The sequence below is a fragment of the Carettochelys insculpta genome, chromosome 3, assembly GCF_033958435.1.
Source record: "Carettochelys insculpta isolate YL-2023 chromosome 3, ASM3395843v1, whole genome shotgun sequence".
In the NCBI taxonomy this organism is placed as follows: Eukaryota; Metazoa; Chordata; order Testudines; family Carettochelyidae; genus Carettochelys; species Carettochelys insculpta.
Genome location: NC_134139.1, coordinates 75,359,854 through 75,381,129, shown reverse-complemented (window position 1 = coordinate 75,381,129; position 21,276 = coordinate 75,359,854). Strand labels below are relative to the sequence as shown.

Here is a 21,276-nt window from a genome sequence, read left to right as displayed (position 1 = left end):
CCAGTGCAATTCCACTGGCCCATAGACTGTATATTTATTGTAGCTGACCACATAACTTCAACGGAATTGCCTCAGTGTAACAGAATATAATCTGGCCCTACATATACCCAAGATCCTTCCAGCAGTCTGTGGTAAGTATTATTTTACATGCCTGCACAGCTTCCTCTGGCCGACCCACAGTCTACTCTGGATTGCTGCTGCTTTCTGAGGACACGGATCCAGTTCATGCCTGTGTTCCAGGATTTGGAGCCCTCTATTCGATCCAAGGCTGACTTTGGTCTCCTGAAATTTCATGGCTAGCAAGTATTTGTTCGGTACCAATGGCTCCTATTTAGCATTACCTTAAACAGCAGAGAGGCGGGAGAGAAAAAGGAGGAGGTTAATTTTATCCTTTCTGTAAATAGAAAGCAAAACTCTCTCAGTTTAACCAGTGCAGTTTCATGGACTAATTTAGGCTGGGTTGTGTACAGCAGCCACATCTCAAGGGGCCAGAGAGATACTGTGACTCAGGAGGATCGTGTATCCTGAGCTCCTGAGGCACAAATCCTCTCAATCCTCTTCTAGGACTTATGCAGATTACACAATGTCCTGCTGAGCCCTTTGCATTTTACCCACCCTCCATATACCTGCGCCAGAGCCAGGGCCAATCAGGTCTTCCTGCTCCAAAGCTGATGAAGTGGGTCTTACCCATGAAAGCTCATTACCTAATAAATAAAACTGTTAGTCTTTAAGATGCTACAGGATGGCTTGTTTTTTGTGAAGCTACAGACTACCACGGCTACCTCTCTCAGGTCTTTAAATGAGAAGACAATTTGGCACAGGATATTTATCCAGGATTTCTGTAAGATCTCAGAAATTTTTATAAATTGGGTTGATTTCTAATGATAACCAACTTCAGCATTTGAAGTTATTTGGGTCTGAAGAAGGCAACATGGCAAAGGTTAGTGTTTTATTTTCCTTTCGGCCACTTTTTCTTGTCTGAAATGGGAGAAAAGTTGAAAAGTTATGTCTGAAAGGAGAAAAAAGGGAAAAAAACATAGTCATCCTTCACTCTATCTCAGTGAGTGACCCAACCACCCCCAAAATAGTGGGAAACAATTGAATTGGAAGTTTGTTTTATTGTCAAAAACAATCAAATTAAAGATTTCATTTTATTTTGAATATTTCCCGCAAAAATATTTTAATTAAAGTATTCCCATCTAAATTTTTGGCAGGGAAAAAATGTTGTTTTTAACCCAGCTCCAACAGCAAGACTGTGGAGTTTCCTGAGATAAGTTCAAAAGACAATGTTGAGTCAGAGGGTGAAAGGGACCATGTTGCAGGTGCCAGTTACGTTTCCTGATGTTTTCCATGAACATAACTACAGACAGAGTACCACACAGTAGAGCTCATGTACTTCATGCAAGGTGATGCCATGCTATTGAAGGGTGGTGGGCTAGATTCTCCCAAACATTTATTCATGCACATTGGATATGGGAAGCTGCAGAGTGGTTGTTATTGCTACTGAATCCAAAGCCCCGGAGCTCCAAGGCAAGATAGAGTTAACTATGAACAGCTCTAGTTTACACCACTGACATAACATCCCCCACCTTGTGCTTGCCAGACTTAAGCTAAGTCTACACTACAATAGAAATTGGATTTAAGATACGCAACTCAAGCTACAAGAATCGTGCGACTGGAGTTGACATACCTTAAGTCAAACTTCTGACAGAAGGCCAATGGGAGAAGCTTCCCTAACCACTCACAGCTGCAAGGAGCACCAGACTTGAGAGGAGCCCCCTCAGCATTCAATTTAGTGCATCCCTACTAGACACACTAAATAGAACCCTGGAAGATCGACCTCCAGAGTATCAATTCTCCCATCAACATAGGCTTGCCCATAGATGAGCTCTGCTCCACCATACCATACCATCCCCTCCTCTAACCTATGGCCTTGCTCCTGGAACAGTCTCTTCTTCCACCAGTACTGAGAAGACTAGGGCAGAAATCAGCTAGTCAAGACGTAGATAATATCCCTGAACAGGGGGAATTGTTTGCTGGTCATAACTGGCTGCATTAAAGACACTGCCCAAACTGGCCTTAGGAGATGGGAGAAACAACCATTACTGTTTGACATACACTGCTAGTAATGCACGATACTTTTCCCCCTCTCCTTCACAAGGTAGTATAGCACAATGATGACTAATAACCTGCCTGCACCAATTAAATGTTCCATTTGTCTCCAGTTTTCTATAATGTAAAAAAATTTTCATATTTCAATTTCCTTCAGTTTAGTGCCTTGTTACGAGCCAAACAACTGTGACTGTTTTAGTTGGAATCTGCATGTAATCCCATCATGCTGTACTTCCTCTGTATGGAATGCATGTTATTTAACAGGGCAGCTTTGATTGCTTTGGAGAAATGCTCTTTATTTGGAAAGCAGGGAGAAAATATCAGTGTTAGCTGGCTGCTTTTGCCTATTTTTGCTGGCTGTTCTCTTTCCTTTTTGTATAAAATGTCAGATACCTTGAACTGAATAATCTTGCAGGAGGGACACAATGCTGGTATCATATGTAGCTTGCACAACTGAATTTGGTAACTCCATTCTGTCATGTAAAGCATTCAATAAAGCAAGATACCCACAATGTACAGATTATCAGAGAGGTAGCCGTATTAATCTGTATCTTCAAAAACAACCAGAAGTCCTGTGGCATCTTATAGACTAACAGATGTTTTGGAGCATAAGCTTTGGTGGGCAAAGTCCTGGTTCGTCAGATGCATGAGATGGTGGCCAAACTCTGTTCTAAGTTAGTGCACAACCAACAAAGCCAACAAGTATTTGGTCCAAAGAAATTAACAACAGGAAGAGGCTCATAAAGCTCCTTTTACTTATACACATCTCAGAGCTGGAAGGGACCTCAGGGCTACGTCTACACGTGCAGCCAACATCGAAATAGCTTATTTCGATGTTGCGACATCGAAATAGTCTATTTCGATGAATAACGTCTACACGTCCTCCAGGGCCGGCAACGTCGATGTTCAACTTCGACGTTGCTCAGCCCAACATTGAAATAGGCGCAGCGAGGGAACGTCTACACGTCAAAGTAGCACACATCGAAATAGGGATGCCAGGCACAGCTGCAGACAGGGTCACAGGGCGGACTCAACAGCCAGCCGTTCCCTTAAAGGGCCCCTCCCAGACACAGTTGCACTAAACAACACAAGATACACAGAGCTGACAACTGGTTGCAGACCCTGTGCCTGCAGCATAGATCCCCAGCTGCCGCAGAAGCAGCCAGAAGCCCTGGGCTAAGGGCTGCTGCTCACGGTGACCATAGAGCCCCGCAGGGGCTGGAGAGAGAGCATCTCTCAACCCCTCAGCTGATGGCCGCCATGGAGGACCCAGCAATTTCGACGTTGCAGGACGCGGATCGTCTACACGGTCCCTACTTCGACGTTGAACGTCGAAGTAGGGCGCTATTCCTATCTCCTCATGAGGTTAGCGACTTCGACGTCTTGCCGCCTAACGTCGAAGTTAACTTCGAAATAGCGCCCGACGCGTGTAGACGCGGCAGGCGCTATTTCGAAGTTGGTGCCGCTACTTCGAAGTAGCGTGCACGTGTAGACGCAGCTCAGGAGGTCAAGTCCAGTCTGCTGCCATTTTGGCAGGACTAAGCACTATCCCTTTGCTTTTTAAATCTATTTACCCCAGATCCCTAAATGACTCCTTCAGGAATTGAACTCACAACCTGGGGTTTGACAGGCTAATGAGCAAAACACCATGTTATCTTATCTAATGGCACTATTACCTAGCGCTGGCTGAGAAACAGTTGACCCAGCCCATGGCTATGTTTTGAGAAAGACTTTTTTTGATTCTCAAGCCAGGCCAAGCTGAAATTTTGAAAATATTCATAACCGAAGCAAACTACTGTCAGACAACGTGAAACATTTCATTTTGATAATTTCCCAGAGATTTGTTTTGATTTAGACTTTTTTCTTTAAAAAAAAATCTCAGTCTAATTAACTTTAATTCCTAAACAAAAAGTCATTTCAATTTGGAAAACTGGAATGTTTCATTTTGAAGATGTCAAATGGATCATTTCCACAATTTTGAAATTTTTAGAAAGAATTTTTTAGGTTGGAAATTCATCAAACTCAACTCTTTTTTGGGAATGGCTTCAGTTTTATTGAAATCATCATTTTTCAATGAAAAACAAATAATTGAAAAATTCCTAACCAGCTGTCTATTAAGATATTAAAGCACCTCAACCAGCTCATATTTATGACTATAGCTCTTCAACACATAGGCTGATGATGAATACACAAACAGGGGATACAACTGAAGGTGACTCTGAGGCATGACGGATTTTTTTTTCTTTTTGTGGAGAGCCTGTCACTTCCTCCTCTTTCTCCAGTGCTTACCCAAGGACAATTCACTCCAGAACATTTCCATTTCCTCAGAACAGGCTAGCATTCTCAGTAAGAATCACTATTGTTCATTTTAAGAGGGGGAGAGAGGGGAATGCTCCTTTCTCTTCCCTTCTAGCTCTTGTTTTGCCATTTCCTTACTTTCCATTCAAAGTACAGTAAATGTTCAAGGTCTTCCTCCCACCTGGCTCTCTAGGCAGTTTTAATTTAACCCAGATGTCCTTCACTTCCTAACCTCTGATTCTTTTCCTGAGTCTGCGCGATCAAACCCTGACATCCACCTTCCCTTCTGTTACTCTAGACATCCCAGGATCATTCTGTCCACTCATTTAGGACATTCTTCTTCCCACTCCACAAATCCAGTATTCTCCACCTCAACTCTGCATAAATGCTCACTTAGCATTAGTCTAATTATCCCTTCCAGAAGGTGCTTTTTACTCTTTGGCTGTGTCTACACAACGCTAAATGTCAAAAGGACGTCTTTCGCAAGCAAACGTCTAAAGACGGCCATTCGAAGTATAGTGACCACACATCCCAACGGGGAGCGAAGGTTCGACCCGCCCTTTCAAACTCCCCTCACTGCACTTTCAAAAGAGAGCATCCACACAACCCAGGGTGCTCTTTCCAAAGAACGGGGACAGGAAGCACCACAGGCAGGGTCACGTGGTGGACAAGCCTTTCCGGGGTCACCGCCTGCCGTCCCTTTAAAGGGCACCCCCTACTCCAAGCCTTGGCCTGCACACGCCGAGGGCTAGCAACCCGTCCCCAGGCATGCAGGGAGAGCAAGCTGAGGAGGCAGCCCAGGCTCCCATGGACCCCAAGCAGCTCCCTCCCCATATCAAGGCTGTGGCCGGCGCACTGGCTGTGCTCCTGGCCGCCATGCACCAGTGGCTCCAGGTGGCCACTGAGATAGCCACCTTCCTGGAGGCTGTTGTCAGGGCGTGACGTCCACACCTGGTGGGACTGGCTGGTGCTGGAGGACTGGGGTGATGACTGGTGGCTACAGAACTTCAGGATGACCAACGGGACATTCCTGGAGCTGTGCCACTGGCTTGGCCCAGTTCTCCAGCACCACGACACCTGCATGAGGCCGGTGCTTCTACAGAAAAGGGTGGCAATTGCCCTCTGGAAACTGGCCACCCCAGACAGTCACTGATCCGTCAGCCACCAGTTCGGGGTGTGCAAGGACCACCGTCGAGGCTGTCCTCAACGAGGTAAGCCATGGCCAGGTCACACCCACGCCGTATGCGGGGAGCAGGAGGCAGGGGGCGCCCCAGCAAGGGGCACAGTTGGGGATCTGTGGGACATCCCCCAATGGGGACAGGGGCAGGGACTGGTGGGACATCCCCCCCCAGGGACCAGGGTGGGGAGGGGTACGGGTGTGCACTTCACACCCTAGGCCACACTCACAAGCGTCCCCCCCAGCCCTGAAGGTCATCTGGGCCATCAACAAGGTCCTGAGGCAACTGGTCTACATCGGGGACCTGGATGACACCATGTGCAGCTTCCAGAAGCTGAGCTTCCCAAACTGCTTCAGCGCCCTGGACAGCACCCATATTGTCATCAGGGCCCCAGAGCACAGTCATGGGGCCTATGTGAATTGGAAGGGCTACCACTCGGTGGTCCTGCAGATGCTCATCGACATCAGCGGCAGGTGCCAGGAAATCTGTGTGGGCTGGTCCAGCCGCACCCATGATGCCAGGGTGTTCTGGAAATCAGGGCTGGGGTGCTGCATGGCCAAGGGGACCTTCATGACCAGGTGGGAGCTGCCCGTCAGGGACACCATGATGCCGGCCTGTACTGTGGCAGATGCAGCCTACCCTCTGCAGGCCTGGTTCATGAGGCCATACGCAGGGCAGTCCCAGGACCTTTTTAATGAGCAGCTGAACCCAGGCCCGCAATACCATGGAGCAGGCGTTCAGTGACCTCAAGGGGCGCTTTAGGTGCCTCCGCATGAGGCTGGAGGTGGGCCTGGCCAATGTCCCAGCAGTGGACGTGGCCTGCTGCACCTTGCACAACCTCATCAAGGCCAAGCATGAGCCATTTCTGCAGCGATGGGCCACCAAGGCAGGGCGTGGGTATGAGCAGCCCCTTGCCACCACCCCGTGCCGCCAGGCCCAGTAGGACGGGCTGAGGATCAGGGAAGCCCTGTGCCAGGCCTTTGACTGGGGGCCACAGTGACACCCCCACACACACACACCCTGCACACACCCCACCACCACACATGCACAGGGGACACAGGGTAGAACACAAAAACTCTTTACTTGATGAAATTGTGCGCCTCCCTGTTTTTGAGGCAGCTATTTATGGTGGGGGGATGGAACAGGTAACAGGGGCTGGGGGGTAGCTATTTACAGGGGTGAAGTAGCCCCAGATAGGCTTCCTAGGAGCCCTGGTGGGGGGCTCCGTTCAGGAGGGCAGCATTAGCCCTCCAGGCACTCGACGGGCAGGATCCCCGTCACCCGCACCTGCTCTTTCCCCATGTCCGGGGGGACCCATCAGGGCACAAGCAGGTAGGGATTCAGCTGGGGAAAAGGCCCCTGTGGGCTCCCCAGGGTCAGCACAGGGGGATGGGGGGCGGGGTGGGGGCTGCAGCCTTGCCCTGGCCAGCAAGATGCAGGCCAGCTGAATGAGGTCGGCCAGGGTCAGGTGGTTTGGGACCAGGGCAGCGAGGTCGGGCATGTGGGGGGGGTTCACTGTGGGAGTGGGTTGGAGGGCGGAATGGGGAGATGTTGGAGAGGGAAAGGTTCACTGGGGAACAAGGGAGGTCAAAGGAGGGAGGTGGGAGGGCAGCTGGGTAATGGAAGGATGGGGGATGGGGGCAGCTGTGGGAGTGGGTGGCAATGGGGCATAGCTGGAACCAGGCGGCCGACCACAGCCTGGGTCAGGGCGTCGAGGTTCACCACCACCCGGTCCCAGGCCTGCTGTGCCATGGCTAGCCACTCCCGCAGCACGCCGGTAAGGCCCACAGTGCTGCGGTGTGGGCAGCGTCCCTCGACTCCTCCGCCCCACCCTGGGGGCGCCAGCAGACAGCCTGGCAGCAGGCCCAAGCAGGGATGGCACAGCATGGTTTCCAGACCGCTCCCCCTCACCCTGGGTGGTGGGGCTGATCCAGCTGCAGGAGCTGTGGAGACAGAAGGGGAGAGGGGAAGGGGCCATTAGTCCCCGGTGCAGAACCCTGTGCCCCCCCCCCGGGGGCCCTGTGATGCCCATGTCCCAGGGTTCCCTGCATGGGTGCCAAAGGTGCAGGCTCCCCCCACCGCTTCCCCCCGCCAGTCCCTCCACAGCCGGCTGGCCCATGGGGCTGTCCCAGCTGCATGGTGCTGAGCGCCACACATCCGGCCCCCTGGGCCCAGGGAGCACAGCCTTCCGCAGTCCACAGGCCCCGGGATGGCGGCCATGTGAGAGGGCTGTGGCCACCCCAGGCAGGACCATACGCCCCCTCCCCAGTCCCCAGGGTGGCTGGTGTGCAGGCCACCTACCTGTGGGTCCCTCCAAGAAGTCAGGTGAGGCCCAGGCATTTGGGGCCTGGCTGCATGGCCTGGACGGGATGTCGATGATGAGGGCCCCCTTGCTTGAGCCCTCATCATCACTGATGGTCTCTAGCCTCTAACAGCAGATAGGAATAAGGGGATTTCGAAGTTGGTGGGGTCCTTTCAAAAAGGAGCCCTGTCTGGACAAGCCGCGCAGCAGCGAGCCGCATCAATTTCAAAGTGCTGCGGCTGCCGGCATTCTAATGAGGTGCTGAATATGTATTTCAGTACTTCATTAGTAAACTTCAAAATGGCCATTTGCATGGCCATTTCCAAGTTTTGGGCTAGTGTAGCCATGGCCCATGTGTCTCCCTCACACAGTTTCTGTCACACTCACGTCCCAACACATATTTGTGGTGGTGGTGTTAATTCTTGGTGCTTCCTGCAACGCACACATATTCTATGTAATTTTATTCCTTTAAAGTGGGTTGTTTTATTTTTGACTGGTGCATACATTTAATAATTTTTATTTCTCTTAGCTTTCATGCTTTTATTGCTCACTGGATGTAAAAGAATAGGGAACATGCCAGCAGCATGCCTGGCAGCAGTTCTCTGGGCACCAACAGTGCATATACAGCACTGTCCGAATGTCAGGTGGCCAACGTCAGAGGGTCCATTGACTGTGTTTCTGCCCTGGAGCTTGGAATTGCTGTCAGTCGGCCTGTTAAAACGTATTCAGATTTGTTAGTGCAGATCTTCCTCTTGAACCTACTGAAGTTTCCGCTACACAAAAAAAAAGCATTTGGGAAATGGTGAGGAAGACCTGGAGAAAGGGAGCTTCTGGGACTACATGCAGCACTAGGGAAGAAGCACAAATAAAAATAGTAGCATCACTATTACCCACTTTTCTCCCAGGCACCCTACTTTCAACAATCCGTTTCAATATGTGAGATTTTGCCCTCTCTTTTAGGTGAGCACAGCTCTGCAGCTCTGCATGCTGCTCCTAGTCTATTTAGGTTCTGATGTTACTACGACTGCCTGTTTCAAGTCAACTGAATAAAAGCCAGAGAAAAGCACTGAGGCAAACCTTTCTGTGTTACACGCATGTGACTCCACTGATGTCTGTGGGGGTTGCAGATAGATACCTGAGCACAATTTAGCCCACTTTATTTATTTTTGATGGGCTTTATGTTTGTGTCTTTGGTGAAAGGGTCGGAAGATATACAATCATCAAATCCTTCCACTAACTTCATTTTTCCAGTTCCTGTCACTAGAAGTCTGGAGGCTGATAGGTTTGTATACTGAGTGAGGAAGCCTCTCTCATATGGGTAAATACCAGATTATCTCAGGTGACTGAAGAGGCATTACTGGCTACTCTGATATGAAGTAAGGATGTGTGTCCAGCGCAGGCCGTGCAGAGTGCCATCACAGCTGACACATGTACCGAACAGAAAGGCCAAAGGCTGAATATGCTATGAGGCCGAACTACCCTCTCATTCCCTCAAACCGCTCTGGTGGGGCAATGCAAAGGAGCTTTCACTTATGCCATCAGTGCTCTTTCTTATCATTAGAAAAGGGCATTTCACTCACCTGTGCTGAACCCCAAAGGTACAAAATGCACTTTGGGGCAAAACAAATGAACAAACTAGCAGTCACCCAATGGCAGTATGGATTATGCAAGAGTCTATTATGCAATACCATATTTAGTCAACCAGTAATAGTTGGCACACCATCAGTGTCAGAACTGAAACCTCTCAAGATGGATCACTCTCTATATGCTTCAAATCTGATGTCAGACTCAGCTGATGCCCTCTGGTCTGTGATTGGCTATTAGTGCAAGGCCCGTGAATGCTGCTCCTAAGGGACGGGGGACTGTACTTGAGGGAAGGCAAGATAGTACCCCAATGTTATTTACTCCAGCTGGCTGGGCAGGAACATGGGACAGATTAGAACCAAAGAGGGGTCCCACGTAGCATGCCCAGGGCCCTAGATTCCTGAAGCCATGGTTGGCTTGAGATAGCAAGGCCAGTGATTGCCATAGAGCAGACACTAAGCATTAGGAAAGCCTGTGTGGTGTTGCCCCTGTGGGAGTAGAGAGGATTTCACCACCCAGCACACTACCACCATCTCTTGTTTTTTCTTACATTCCTTTAAAAGCTCAAATAGCAGAGTGGAAAAAACTTCCTCGCCCTCACACCTTGTCCCATACCTATGGCATAGCACAACCTGGTAACTTGGATAGAAAGCTGGCTTGACAGTCGGGCACAACGGGTAGTGGTCAATGGCTCAATATCTGGATGGTGGTTGGTTTCACTGGAGGCTCAGTTCTGGGGCTGGTGTTGGTCACCATTTTATTAATGACCTGGATGAGGGACTGGATTGTACCCTCAGCACATCTGCGGATGACACCAAGCAGTGGGAGAGGTAGATACATAGGAGGGTAGAGATAGGATCCAGAGTGACCTGGATAAATTGGAGGATTGGGTCAAAAGAAATCTGATGGAGCTCAGCAAGGAGAAGTGTAGAGTCCTGCACTTGGGACAGAAGAATCCCAAGCATTGTTACAGGCTGGGGACTGAATGGCTAAGCAGCAGCATAACAGAAAGCGACCTAAGGATTATAGTGGATGAAAGGCTGGATATGAGTAAACAGTGTGCCCTTGTACCCAAGAAGGCTAACAGCATATTGGGGTGCTTTAGGAGGAGCATTTTGAGATGATCTAGAGAGCTTGTTGTTACCCTCTATTCAGCACTGGTGAGGCCAAATCTGGAGTATTGTGTCCAGTTTTGGGCCCCCCAATATAGGAAGGATGTGGATGTGCTGGAGCAGGTTCAGCAGAGGGCAACAAAAATGATTAAGGGGCTGGAGCACATGACCTATGAGGACAGGCTGAGGGATTTGGGCTTGTTTAGTTTGCAGAAGAGAAGACAGGGGTGATTTCATAGCAGCCTTCAACTTCCTGAAGGGGAGCTCTAAAGAGGATGGAGAGAAATTGTTCTTGGTAGTGACGGATGGCAGAACAAGGAGCAATGCTCTGAAGTTACAGAAGGAGAGGAGGAGGTTGGATATTAGGAAAAACTACTTCACCAGGAGGGTGGTGAAGCACTGGAATGTGTTACCTAGAGAGGTGGAGGAATTTCTATCCCGAAAGGTTTTCAAGTCCTGGCTTGACAAGGTCCTGGCTGGGATGACTTAGTTGGGGTTGAGCCTGCTTGAAGCAGGGAGCTGGACTCAGTGACCTCCTGAGGGCCCTTCCAGCCCTCGGATTCTATGAATTTCAGACTGTACAATGCCACTTGCCATGCAGCTTTTAAAGCAGGTGTATTCAAATATTTCGCTCTTCAACCACAAGCCCTCGTCCTAGTATCAAAGTTCCTTTCTCTAGAGGCCACTTGTTCCCTTATGCTGGAGGTGATCATATTGGTGCATGATTGCTGATATCCCTGCAAGATAATAACCCTGGATAGTAGTTGCCATGTTATGTATTATTTATATTGCACAATTATGAGGCGGGACCTTCAGATCCGGGACCTATGTTGCGGTGTAATAAGCACACATACAGAAGAAATGAGAATTCACATCCTCAGGCATTTATTAACCTGCAAAAAAAAACACGTCTCATTTTTTCCAACAAGCTGACCCATTGAGATTCTGAATCTGTTTATGGTAGATTTATGATTCTACAACTGAAGTCTAAATCTGGTTTCACCACAAAGAGGTAAATAAAACAATGAATCAAGTAAGTCTGGATGAAGTTTGGCTAAGGATTAGAACTGAGACAACAAAACCTTTCAAGTCTTTGGAACCTTTGAAGGTATGCCCACTGGTAACTGAAGACAGGAAGGATTTATTTTCTGAGATAAATTAGAGATAACCTGAAAAGGGATCGTAAAAATGGAAACCACCATAGAAATATGCTTTGAATGTTTCCATTAACCAGGCAGCGAAAGATATTGGGGGAAAAAAATCATTTTCTTAAGTCCCAAAACATCTACTGGCCTGTTCCCAAGTTTGCTGGTGATGCTCCAAAATGCATCATTCTGGGATGTTTTGACATGACATTCACTGGAAAATTCCTTTGTAGTTGCACATTGATGTTCTGTAGAACCTCCATATGCAATATTGCTTGTGTTTATTCATGTTTGCGTATGGTACTGTTTTCAGAGCTTCCCAAGCCCCTCCTACCCCCTTCACTCAGCATATATTCCTATGGTTCTTTCAATACACTCATTTCCTTTGCAAATGTTCTTTAAAGTACAGGATTTACAGGGTCCACATGCATTTCACTTTCTTTCATGGGGGACAGAATGCATCCTTCCCTAGGTAATGCATCACAGTGGAATGCCAGCAAATCCATCCACGGATTTATTGTTAAGGTAAATCTTTCAAATGTTCAAGAAACAGAGCTTTGCTAGATAGCTAACCAGAAAGCCCTGCATTTGTTTCTCTCACTTACCCAGCTGTTTTGCTGCTTAGTCAGCTGTTACAACAACATGCAAAACCTTTTCTATGAGAATGTAGCAGAAAATAGCTGATCAGTAAGTCAAAATGTCAAAACTGTCTGGGTAGGTGGAGGCACTAACAGTAAAGCAGGAAACCTAGTCTGTAAGTTTAGAGCTTGTGGAAAGGAAACAGTTTCCATTCAACACAAAGATTGCAGAATAACATTGACATGAGGGCTCAGACGAAGCCAAAAGTCATTTTCTCTCCCCCAGTTTAATGATTTCTGCTTGCTGCAACCTAGCGCTCCAGGGAGGAAGTGTGGGTTTAGTCTACATTTAATGTTTTTCATTGTTCTTACTATTGGCACTGCAACCGGGGAGAGAGGAGGAGGGGCACATGAACATCTTGCACTCACACTTGTACATAAAATATCCCTCACTGAAATCGAAACCAGACAACTCTTAGCATTTAGCATATTTGTTTGAATTTTAAAGTCAGCACACTAGCTTGTTTAGAAAGGAACCGCAAGCAGTGTGCTCACCCTGACTTTTGTGCCAACCCTGACAGAACACACGAACGCAGATTTACCTTTTTCAAAAAGGTTTTAAAGTTTGCAGCAACATAAATATAAATCATACAAGGGCTACATTCTCCTCTCAGAGCCTCATAGCTGACTCGAGGTGCAGTATTTACCTCTCTACGGCTACGTCTACACGTGCAGCCAACATCGAAATAGCTTATTTCGATGTTGCGACATCAAAATAGGCTATTCGATGAATAACGTCTACACGTCCTCCAGGGCCGGCAACGTCGATGTTCAACTTCGACGTTGCTCAGCCCAACATTGAAATAGGCACAGCGAGGGAACGTCTACACGTCAAAGTAGCACACATCGAAATAGGGATGCCAGGCACAGCTGCAGACAGGGTCACAGGGCGGACTCAACAGCCAGCCGCTCCCTTAAAGGGCCCCTCCCAGACACAGTTGCACTAAACAACACAAGATACACAGAGCTGACAACTGGTTGCAGACCCTGTGCCTGCAGCATAGATCCCCAGCTGCCGCAGAAGCAGCCAGAAGCCCTGGGCTAAGGGCTGCTGCCCACAGTGACCATAGAGCCCCGCAGGGGCTGGAGAGAGAGCATCTCTCAACCCCCAGCTGATGGCCGCCATGGAGGACCCAGCAATTTCGACGTTGCGGGACGCGGATTGTCTACACTGTCCCTACTTAGACGTTGAACGTCGAAGTAGGGCGCTATTCCTATCTCCTCATGAGGTTAGCGGCTTCGACGTCTCGCCGCCTAACGTCGAAGTTAACTTCGAAATAGCGCCCGACGCGTGTAGACGTGACGGGCGCTATTTTGAAGTTGGTGCCGCTACTTCGAAGTAGCGTGCACGTGTAGACGCAGCCTACATACATGGGATAGTCTCACATATGAACAGAGCATCATGGATTAGATCTTCTATGCAGATCTGAGAACGCCACTCTCACGCTCTAATCCTCAGGCATCTTCACCAACACCCCTCATTCAGCTCAGGCAAGACAGCTTTCCATTTTAATCAGAGCTGTCATGTCCATAGGAAGAGGTGGGGCAGCTGCCCCAAGTCCTCTGCTTTTGGGGGGCCCTGCAGTGGTGGCCCCATCAGTCCTGTGAATGGAAGGGTGGGTGGCAGGAGTAGCAGCCACAGGTGATCATCTCCCATCAGCCTCCCCGCTCCCCAGCACTCACCACACAATGGTCTGCTGCACCTACCAGGCCCACTGAGCCCGTGTATCCACCGGCAGCTGGGAGGCCTCCAGCTGCTCACGGAGAAGTGGGGCTCAACAGGCCGGGAGGGTGTGGCGGAGCACTGCTTGGTGAGTGCAGGAGGGGAGAGGAGACAAAGGCTGGGGGGAGGTGACCTTCTGCAGCTGCCACTGCCTTCCACTGTCTACCCCCTGCCCCAGGTAATCCCCAGCCAGGCAACTCAGGGAGGCAGCCAGGAGTCAGGCCAGTAGAAGAATGGAAAAGGGGCAGGGCCTGCGGCATAGGAGGGGTAGTCCACACCTGGCCCCGCCCCCTCCTCAGGACAGCCTGATTTTCACAGTAAAACACAAACCAGCACTGTGAAAAAATGAGGAGTCACTTTGGTGTACAAATTTAGAAAGTGTAACATCCTCTGGGGTGCAGTTCAGTTCAGTTCTAAGAAGAGAAAACAACTCAACTAGAGCAGGTGTGTCTCTCGGCACTCTAAACAAGCACCACAATTTGCTCTTCACATCCTGCGGTATTTGGCAGCAGCTGCATTCACTTATCTTTGTTTCTGCCTAATACAAACAGTGGTTTAGGTTTAGCTATGTCCATATATGGGTCTTCGTGTGTCTTTGCGTCTAGCATTTGCCTCATTCTCATTGACCAAGCCACAGCAGATACTTCACCACCAGGTAACCTATACCAGCGCAGGCACTTAAATAAACATTTGAGAATTAAGCAATCTCTGGCTGACTTTGCAGCATCCAAATAGCTTAATCAAGGTATATACAAGCAGGGAATAGAAGCACGATCTGAGCATAAATCTAAGAAGCTGAAGTTCCCAAATTCTTGACCCAGAGCTGACACCAAGTTCTTCTGTCACCAGGGCAGCCGCTACAACTCTGTCCCAATTTCCCAGTCAGTAAGGGTATGGCCTACACGGACCAGGCCTACACGGACCAGGTGAACAGGTCAATTTCCCGGAGTTCACTTTCATGCATTTGGTAAAGACATGCAAAATCAGTCTCTCGGGGGTCCACAGCCAAACCACTGTCCTTCTGCTCTCACGTTGACCTGTCAACCTCCCTCAGTGAGGACAGACCTTACAGTCAACTGCACATACATCAATTCTAGCTACGCAATTGCTGTAGCTAGAATTGTGTATCTGCAGTCAACTGCAACCTCTAGTATAGATTCAAGTTAGGGATAAGAATTTTTCTGTGTCCCAGACAGGCGTTGTGAGAATAACTCAGTTAACATTTCTAAAGTGCTTTGAAGACTAGAATTGTTAAAGAACACACCATGGGGAGTGCCGAGCAGTCATAAACATGTCATGAATCCGATAGTTTTAAGATATTTTCTGAAGGATGGTGTCTATGAAGTTGACAGTGTTCCAGTTAATATACACAGAGCTCCCTCTGTCTCCACCGGAACAGTCCTGTGCAGCCAGGGGACTCCTGACTGAATGCACCTTTGAGAAGGTTAACATATTCTGTTCATTCTGGAAGACGAACAGCAATTATATGATAGTAGTGGGTGTACTGTATTTTATGCACAATAGATGGGGAGAGGAATGGTTGATCTCAGAGCCTTGGAATTTCCCATTACCCTCTCATTTTACTGTTCACAGATCAGGAGAGCATACACGCCATTTCATTCCATCTGTTCATCCCCTAGTTATTTACAGCTGCCCAACGTTGATGTATGCACTTACCTCACCCCAAGAATAGAAGACGGAATGGTCCATATACTGCTCTGACTGAGTGGGGTCCCCTCTTCACCTCCTCAGTCACAGGTGCAAGTAATCCACAAACACCCAATGTGAGCAAGAATGCTCTGTGCACTATCGGAGGGGATGTATTTGTTCTGCGTAACCCTGGAGAAAGAACCAAGTTCGACCAGGCGGGAAGCTAGCCATGAATGGGACTGAGTGGGAGAATAAGGGGGGCTTTTTCTGGACCCTTCAAGTAAGCTTTCAATATCCTTCTTCTTCATTCAACTAGTCCTTCCAGGATCTGGGCATGGATAACAGGTATCTTTATAGAAGACAGCAAGTTCCAGCCCTGGCATGTGGTGATCCCAAAGTTACACCAGAACTACAAGGTCTTAACATGCCTTAAAGGAGGAGGATGGCTGTGGTACTGATTTGGAAATCAGGAGATTTGTGTTCAGTTCGTAGGACGGCCAGAGATTTTGGGAAAGCCACTTAATCCCTTTTTATGTCAGATCCTCACTTGACCAATGAGGAACCTAAGCTCCTACCCAACCTTTGTCTTGACTATTTAAACTAAAATATTTGGATCAATGGGGCTATGATCTTGTTTGGGATCTCTAGGCATTATCACTATTATTTTTATTTGTATTGCAATGTATGTCAGTGGTAAGCAAAAAGTTTGATCTGATATGCGTTTTGGAAAACAGGTATTCCACAGAGCAATTATTTGGCCCAGGAGCTATTGCTAGTCCTGAAAGATACTCTGAACATTTCCAAGGGGGAGGGGGGAAACACATGTAACATGCTCCAGTGGATGGAAGTTGGACTTAGACAAATTCGGGTTAGAAATAAGGTCTAAATTTTTAACAATGAAGATAATAAACCACTGGAACAATTCACCGGGGTTGTGGTAGATTCTCCATCACTGACCATTTTTAATTCAAGATTGGGCTTTTTCCTGTAAGATATGCCCCATAGGGTTAGGGTTACATAAGATTTCTGTGTTACACAGGAGACCACAAGGGACATTGTGAGCTATGAAAGTTAGGGCTTATCTACACTGCTACTTTACTGCACTCTAACTTTCTTACTCAAGGAAAAAACACACACAACCACAGACACACACAGAGATACTGAGCACAAGTTACAGCACTGTGAAGGTCCAGTGTAAACAGGCTCTCCTCATGGAAGTGGTTTAGGTGGGAGAGTTCCCTCCACACCTGTCATGACCACACTGACACGTTGAAGTGCTGTAGCGGCTGTGCTTTAAAATTAGCAGCGTAGACAAACTTAAAATCAGAAGGTTAAGAACTTGTAAAGTCCGCCTGGGCGCTGTTTGCAAAAACTGTTAAGCAGCTTGTCTAAGGATTAATGGCTGGAAATCACTGAAACTCAGATTGTCCATGTATTCCAAAATTTCCAAATTTGTTTTTGTTCCAAACCAGAATGAAAGCAAAAAATTTCAAATGTTCCCACAAAACAAATTTGAAACTGTTTCATCTTAACTGAAATGTTATTTTGATTCAGTTGAATTATGCTCATAATATTTTATCAGACAAAATGAAATAAATTTCAAAACAAGAAGTCATTTAAAAGCAACAGTTGAAAATAGACTCATAGATTTAAGATTAGAAAGGACCATTGTGATCATCTAGTCTGCCTTCCTGCATATCGCAAGCGCAGAATGTCACCCACCTACTCCTCCTGTAAGAGACACAATCTCTGGCTGCATTACTGAAGTCCTCAAATTACGGTTTAAAAATTGAAAATTACAGAAAATTCATCATTTGCATTTGCTTAAGCCTGAAAGTGACCCATGCCCCACGTTGCAGAGGAAGACAAGCCTCCACCCAACTGCCACCTCCCAGGGTCTCAGCAACCTGACCCAGGAGAAAATTCCTCCTGACCCCAGCCACATACCCAGTGATCAATTAGACTACGAGCACAGGAGAAAGCCCCATCCCCAGCCACATACCCGGAAAACACAGGGCTCTCCTGATCTAGTGTCCCATAATTTTATTCTGATAAAGAACATTTTTATCATTCAACTTTTCAAAAAGGTATTGAAATTGGCATTGTCACACAGAAGATTTTGATTGTATGAAAGGGTATTTGAAAAATGCTCTGCTGCAGGATTCTCGACCAGCTCTATTAATGGCATTAAGTATCTCCTCAACTTCAACTAATTATTTTTCAGCAGCTTCTGAGTGGTATTTTCAGAAGCTGAATATGGTGAATATAGACCCTCCTAACAAAAATAACAAAGAAACCTTTGCATTCATAAAGTGACTCTCATTCAAGAGTCTCAAAGCACTTCAGAACCTATTAATTAAATCTCAATGATCATGTAAGGTTGAGATTATCCCCATTTTATGGATGGGGAAAAGCAAGAGCTAGAGAAGATGGAGACTCTCTCAAAAGACTTGATTCTAGTAGTTTTGAGTGGTTCTGTATTTGGCTTCTCAATCTAAGTTGCCGAGGGCCTGATTTACCATAATTTCTGGTGTTTGAAATATAAACTGCCAAAGAGAGTTAAGATTAAAACAGATTGCAAAGAGCGTCAAAAGGATCTCTCAAAGCTAGGTGACTGGGCAACAAAATGGCATATGAATTTTAACGTTGATAAATGCAAAGTAATGCATATTTGAAAAAAAATCCCAATTATACATACAAAATGATGCAGACTAATGTAGCTATTACCACTCAAGAGAGAGAGAGATCTTGGAGTCTTTATGGATAAATTTTTCAAAACATCCACTCAATGTGCAGCAGCAGGCAAAAACCAAACACAGTGCTAGGAATCATTAAAAAAGGGATAGTGACTAAAACAGGGAATATTTTACTGCCTCTGCATGAATCCATTTTATGCCCATATTTTGAATATTGCATACAGATGTGGTTGCCTCATCTCAAAAAAATATCTTGGCATTGGAAAAGGTTCAGGAAAGGGCAACAAAAATTATTAGGGGGTTTAGAACAAGTGCCGCATATGGGCTATGTCTACACTAGCCCAAAACTTCAAAATGGCCATGCAAATGGCCATTTCAAAGTTTACTAATGAAGCGCTGAAATACATATTCAGCACCTCATTAGCACGCAAAGTCTGTGGCACTTTGAAATTGATGCGGCTCGCCGCCACATGGCTTGTCCAAACAGGGCTCTTTTTCAAAAGGACCCTGGCAACTTTGAAATCCCCTTATTCCTATCTGCTGTTAGGAATAAGGGGATTTCGAAGTTGCCGGGGTCCTTTTGAAAAGGAGCCCCATCTGGACGAGCCACCCGGTGACAAACTGCATCAATTTCGAAGTGCCACGGCCGCTGGCATTCTAATGAGGTGCTGAATATGTATTTCAGTGCTTCATTAGTAAACTCTGAAATGGCCATTTGCATGGCCATTTTGAAGTTTTGGTCTAGTGTAGACACGGCCGAAGACAGATTAAAAAGACTGGGATTTTTCAGTTTAGAAGAGAGGAGACTAAAGAGGGATAAGACAGAGGTCTATAAAATCATGACTGGTGTGGGGAAAGTGAATAAGGAAAAGTTATTTACTTGTTCCTCCAGTTGTGCATGTGCCTTGTCGCAGCAGGGTAGCTTGTGTGCTATTATGATCCCAGGAGCTATACCAGCAGGAGCTTACTGCTCCTGGTAGGTTCAACCATCCTGGAAAGGTCAAGATGGGAGGAGCCAGACTATGCATCCAAACTGATCCTCCAGAATTGGAGGTTTGGCTCAGGGCTAACAACCCTGACCTAGAAAGAGCCCTTTGTTCCAGAAACAGCAACAAAGAATTCCTTTACAAATATGTGTGGTGGCCTTCCAGAGTCACTTACAGTGGCTATGTCTACACTAGCCAAAAACTTCGAAATGGCCATGCAAATGGCCATTTCGAAGTTTACTAATGAAGCGCTGAAATACATATTCAGTGCCTCATAAGCATGCGGGAGGCCGTGGCACTTCGAAATTGACGCGGCTCGCCACCGCGTGGCTCATCCAGACAGGGCTCCTTTTCGAAAGGACCCCCACCTACTTCAAAGTCCCCTTATTCCCATGAGCAGATAGGAATAAGGGGACTTTGAAGTAGGCGGGGTCCTTTCGAAAAGGAGCCCTGCCTGGACAAGCCGTGCGGCGGTGAGCCACAACAATTTCGAAGTGCCGCGGCCGCCCACATGCTAATGAGGTGCTGAATATGTATTTCAGCGCTTCATTAGTAAACTTTGAATGGCCATTTGCATGGCCATTTCAAAGTTTTTGGCTAGTGTAGACATGGCCAGTGACTTTTATGACTGCCAGTGATGAAGCTACTGACATGAAGATGGAAGTCCTGAGCGCTAAGACCAGAGTTAGGTTCTGGAATGTACGTACCATGTATGAACCAGGTAAGCTAGTGCAAATCACAACTGAAATGAGACACTACATGCTATGTATCCTTGGTATCAGTGAGACCAGATGGATTGGATCAGGAAGAATGAAGCCTAGTATTGGTAAAACAGTCTTTTTTTTCCGGAAGGGATGATGACCAACACTAGGAGGGACTAGCTATCATCCTGAAGAAAGGAAAAGAGAAATGCTTGCTGTAATGGGAACCCATCAATAGTAGACTGATGAGAGCCAGAATGAAAAGTAGACATGTAAACATTACATTAATCCAGTGCTGTGCCCCAACTAATGAAAGTGAAGATGAAAAAAAGATTCTACAAACAGCTTCAAGCTGAAATAAGAATGGCATTACATCTTGATCTCATAATAATCATGGTGGGACTTGAATGCTAGAGTCAGTAGTGATCATATGCACAATGACAGAACCATGGGAAAGCACAGGTGTGGTATGATGAACAAGAATGGAGAGAAGCTAGTGGAACTCTATACTTTACACAATCTTGTCATCAGAGGTATGCTCTCTCCTCGTCATGAAATTCACAAGCTAACACAGCACTCCCCAGATGGTAGGTATAGTAATCAGATAGACCACCTGATGATCAATGGAACATGGAGATGCTCCTTACTAAATGTCAAGGTCAAGAGAGGGGTTGATGTCAGCAGTGATCACCACCTTGTGACAAGCACTCATGAAACTTAAACTAAGAAGCACTAGTCACAAGACACCCACGCAGAAATGCTTTGATGCAGAGAAGCTACAAGACACCAAAGTTAAGAAGGCTTTTGTCCTTAAGGTGAAAAACAGGTTTTAAGACTTACAAGATCTTGAAGAAGAAACTTACAGCACAGAAAAAATTAACAAGAAATGGGAACAATTACAACAATATATGTAAAGAGCAGTGAGGACTGCCTAGGTTTCAAACAGAAACAGAAGAAAAAAGTATGGCTCATGCCAGACACATAAAAGGCAATCGATAACAGATGTACCTTAAAGAAGAAACTTACAGATGACAAACCAGGTAGGCTGAAAGAAAGGTACCAGCAGCAATCCAAAGAAGCAGACCAGCATGTAAAGAAATTGGTGAGAGCAGTTAAGAGAGCTCATATAGAAGAACTCACATCACAAGCTG

The 21,276-nt window shown here is 46.9% G+C and overlaps 1 protein-coding gene across 1 annotated transcript in view; it reads left to right on the top strand.

Annotated features, from left to right (window-relative positions):
• The first annotated feature begins 217 nt into the window (after positions 1-217).
• Positions 218-21,276, top strand: part of LOC142010678 (uncharacterized) — a 120,863-nt gene continuing 99,804 nt past the window's right edge. Inside the window, exon 1 of the mRNA XM_074989103.1 lies at positions 218-940. Within this exon, the coding sequence (XP_074845204.1) occupies positions 932-940 (9 nt within the window). The 5' untranslated portion in view covers positions 218-931. The remainder of the gene's footprint in view (positions 941-21,276) is intronic.